General features: G+C 49.5%; 1 protein-coding gene across 8 annotated transcripts in view; it reads right to left on the bottom strand.

Moving 5' to 3' along the window:
- Positions 1 to 2863, bottom strand: part of MAX (MYC associated factor X) — a 28380-nt gene extending 25517 nt beyond the window's left edge. For 5 of the 8 annotated variants that reach the window (XR_001826849.2, XR_001826850.2, XM_017534012.2 and 2 more), the window contains exons 1-2: positions 2617 to 2863; positions 1858 to 1884 (exon numbers count right to left, since the gene is read on the bottom strand). Coding sequence is in view for 5 of the 8 variants with exons in the window: in XM_017534012.2 (XP_017389501.1) it covers positions 1858 to 1884; positions 2617 to 2652 (63 nt within the window). In the remaining 3 variants the exon portion in view is untranslated. The remainder of the gene's footprint in view (positions 1 to 1857; positions 1885 to 2616) is intronic. The other 3 variants (XM_017534013.2, XM_017534014.2, XM_017534016.2) reach the window with 2 other exon arrangements.
- Between the last annotated feature and the right edge of the window lie 1613 nt (positions 2864 to 4476).

Raw genomic sequence — 4476 nt, forward strand, 5'->3', positions numbered from 1 at the left:
CTGGCAGATTTTACAACTGGAGACTTGCAGGGGGAAAAAAAAAAAAAGCTTTAAACAGACTAGGCCCCAAACATGAAGAATAAAAGTAAATGAAAAAAAGGAATTCGATTTTCAAATATATGTATATGAGAATACTTCAAAGATAAATAAAACAAAACAAATTATTTTTAATGACTATTATCCAGGGATAATTTTTAAGACTTCTGGAACAACTACATCCCCAGATTTTATGGAAATATCAGCTCTCAATAAGTAAGTTTTCTTAATACTTATCTGCTTAGACAACCTGTACAATCTTTGCCTGCTCTAATGAAGAGCAGGTACAACTGAGATGGCTTGCCTTTATCCTGTGGTTATTAAGTTCTTATACCAGAGGTATCAAAGTGACATCCTACAAATTCTAACAAGCCCCCAAAGAGTTGTTCCACACAACATTTTAAAAATCAGAAAAATAACATATAAAGTTTTGGATTTCTTTCTTTCTCACTTTTTTTTTGAGATGGAGTCTTGCTCTGTCTCCCGGGCTAGAGTGCAATGGCTCATTGTCACCTTTGCCTCCTGGGTTCAAGCAACTCTCCTGCCTCAGCCTCCAGAGCAGCTGGGATTACAGGCGCCTGCCACCACGCCTGGCTAATTTTTTGTATTTTTAGTAAAGACAGGGATTTCACCATGTTCACCAGGATGGGCTTGAACTCCTGACTTCAGGTGATCCTCCCACCTTGGCCTCCCAAAGTGCTGGGATTACAGGTGTGAGCCACCACGCCTGGCCATCTTTCTTAAAAAAACAGGAAGATCTGGCAATACTGATCCTTCACTCCTAGGTAACAAACCACTGGAATTTAGTAGTGGCTGACTTTTTAGAGGAGGCATTGCCCTCCAGTACCCCAAGTCCTCACCTCTTCCCTCTTCTTTACTCTTGACGGCCCCCCATGAGCATTCGAATTTCTTACCCCTATTCTATACACTTCTTACTGTTCCCAACTGTCAAATTTTAGACACTCTGATACACTTCTCTTCCCCTCTCTGATTCTGATTTATTCTATGTGTATTCTTTTTTTCCCTCTAATCTATTCATGAAACACCCATATTACTGTCTCACACTCCAAAGACATGAAATTAGTGCTTATCTAAATCCACAGAACCAACTACTGAGAACATTAATATCAAAACCCTAAGAAATTGATAAAAATACATGGTCTCATCCGTCACCTTTCAGCAAAGCTGTCTCTGCAGTGCCGCTTTTCTTCAACTATTTTTTAGTTTTCTTTATACCTCTTCTTCAAATACAGAGTCAGACCATAACAACTGTATGTGACACTCTCATGATGCAACATTTGGCTTTTCTACATTTCCGATTTTTGCATTAGAGTACCATGTTGTGCTAGATTCTACGGGTCTACAGCAGTCACATGATTTGGTTAAAGGCGATTATTGCATGTGGCTCCAGCCTCACACAATTATGCAGATATGGTTTAAAACCTACCTGGTCCTAAGTAAATCTTCTCTAACCACTTTGCCCTTAAATACTACTACCAATGACTTCAAAATGCTGCATTTCTCATTTCCACTTATATAGTGGCAGCTGAATCCCCTATCTGAAAACTACATAACAATTCAATTCTTTGCATACAGCTCCTCTCACTCACCTAGAGTCACTGAACTTATCACCTGAGCATCTAGAATTATGGGATCTGCAACACCCCCACCCTCCAGAACCAGGCCCCTCCTCACCTTAATGGTTAACATTAGGGTTTACTACAATATTAAAAGTAATAGAATGATCTCTTTTTCTCTCTGACCCCAAAAAGGAATAGAACTGAACGGAAATAAAAATGAAATGGAGAGTAGGAGACGTACCGCAGATTGAAACCTCGGTTGCTCTTCCTGGAATAAGAGAGAAAAAAAAAAAATAGAAAATATAGAAGTTATTTTTACACTTAACATTCAATAATAAGAAAGAAAATGCCGGCGGCAGAGGAAGCGGCGGGTGGGGAGTCAGCCCGACACCCCTTCCTCCCTCCCCACCCCTTGCCCCCACCCTTCCACCCTCAGCGGGATCCGGTAGCAAGGTAAAGGGGTCCCGAGCGCCGCCCCTCCTTCCGGGATCCGACCAGGGCCAGAGGGGTCCCGAGCACTGTCTCTTCCCTGCAGACCCAGCTCGGGCATCTAGGCACCCTCAACCCCTCTCCGCCCTTCCTCGCCCCCCAGGATCCGCGGGTCATGGGAGGAGAGAATCGCAATCCGAAGGGGCAAGTCCTGAGCGCAGTCCCCTTCCCCTGGATCCGGACAATGGGATCCCGGGCGCCCCCCATCTTTGTCCCCCGAATCCTCAGCGGGGGAAGGTGGGAAGGGGAGGCCGCAGCACCCTCCCTCGCCGGAGAAGATGGGGGTCCCAGAGACCGCGTGTCTTCCCCCCACCTCCAGTCCCAGGAGGCCGCTCCAGCCAGGAGCCGGAGGGGAGCGAACCCGGAACGTGACGGAGACAGTCCTGGCCCCAAGGGGAAGGGGAAGGAGGCGGCGGCGGCCCGGTCCCCTCCCGCCGTCGCCCCGCTGAGAGTCCCGGCCGCTGTCCCCGCCTGACAACCCGCACTGGAAGGAAGAAGCCCCAGGACTCACGTCGCTCTCCACCTCGATGTCATCGTTATCGCTCATTTCCTACGGCCCAGGGAGCGGCCACTGCAGCGGCGGCAGGGAGGGGAAGGGGTGGAGGGGAGGGGGAAGTCACCGACAACAACAAGCCGAGTCCCCCCCACACACACACTCACTCACTCACTCACTCTCTCTCTCACTCACACACACACACACACACAACACGGGCAAGAACCACCTCCTCACTGCAGCACCGGATCAACGGCGGCACGCACGCCCGGTCGGCCCTCGCCACGTGATCGGGCTCGTAGCGCTGGGGCCGCCGAGACTTGTAGTTCTTGTCCCTCTGACGGACGGCCCGGGTAGCTCCAGAAAAACTACAAATCCCGGAATAAACTACATCCAGGCGACGCCAGCCCGGCTTGTTGATGGAGCCCAGGGCGCCTGCGTATCCCGGGGAGGCGGGGGCCGCGGGGAGCGCCGCAGCGCGGCGCCTCCTGGGAGTCGTAGTCCGCAGACCGCGAGTTGTCAGGAGGTTTTCCTCCCGTGGCTGAAGAGGAGGCTGCTGGGAAGACAGGACACGTGGAGGGAGCTGGAGCTCCTGGAGCCGGCCACCGTCTGCGCGCTGGGCATCGGGCCCAGGGGACTGGGTGGAAGCTCTGGGGGAGTAGCTGGCTGTCTAAACGCTGCCTGTCTTTGGTGTGGCCGGTTTTACTTTGTCGTCTCAATGCAGAGTGGTTCCGCTTTGCGCCTTGGGGCGTAACCCGCCAGGAGGGAATCCGGCTGCCGCGGACCAGGGGGCGCGGCTCCGGATACCCGCGCGAACCCTCGGGAGCTGGTGGGGAGGTGTCAGTGGCAGGTGTTTCGTGGAGTTACCGGACAGGCAGAATGACCGACCTCGCCGGGCGACCGCTCATAGCCGCGAGAATCCTGTATTCATTTATCCAGGAGTGACCATCCTCGATACTCCGCTACTCACGTGAGCTTCCAGCCATTCACAGAACCCGAACCCTCAACCACCGTGGACTTGGAAGTAAAAGCCCCTTCATAGTTTGTTGTGTAGCCCAGGTAGTTTAGGCAATATCCCAGCTCAGAGTACCATAATTAAGATTGCAAAAAGGATCAATATGGGAAAGTTGTGCAGCTCCCTATCCAGTTAAAATCATATTTAAATACTGTGGCGTGAAGTGTAGTCACATCCATTCCACCAATATTTATTGAACACCTAACATGTGCCACAAGGGGTTGCCATAGCGGATAAGACCAGAGCGATCCCTGCCTTCGTGCAGCTCACAGCTATGCAAGCAAACCTGACTGCCCTGCCGCCATTTTAAGAGTGTGCAACAAGTCCCATGGGAAGAAAAAAAAAAAGACACTTTCCACCCTGAGACAAAGTACCTATACTACTCCTTTACATCTGATCTCCAAAATAAATGACATCCTGAGCTTTTCCCATGAGTTACTGATTCCTGGATGAAAATCATATTATCCCTGACTTTTGAATGTGGAAATTTGGGGACATGTCACACACAATTCTTGTGACATACATTCCTCAATGTGAGCATGTCATCCATGCTGAAAAGACAAATGTAAATGTGGTAATTTTTCCTTTGCATTTTTTCCTTTAATATCTGTTGTATTTCTTATTTAATGATCCAGTCCTACTGAAGTGGGCACATCTTTGCAAGTGAACTTACCTTTTCTACGTGCTTTTGTCTCATAGTGTTCCTTTCCTGCTGAGTTGGGGAGACAGACATAAGCAGACCATTACGTGATAGGGGCTGATGACAGACGGCCACTCTTGAGTGAGTTACAACAAACTGTTGTTGGGTGCCTGCTATGTACAGAGCATTCTGGGACAATCCCAGCTCCAGGTTAAAATCACCC

Source organism: Cebus imitator, unplaced genomic scaffold, assembly GCF_001604975.1.
Source record: "Cebus imitator isolate Cc_AM_T3 unplaced genomic scaffold, Cebus_imitator-1.0 Scaffold83, whole genome shotgun sequence".
NCBI lineage: Eukaryota > Metazoa > Chordata > Mammalia > Primates > Cebidae > Cebus > Cebus imitator.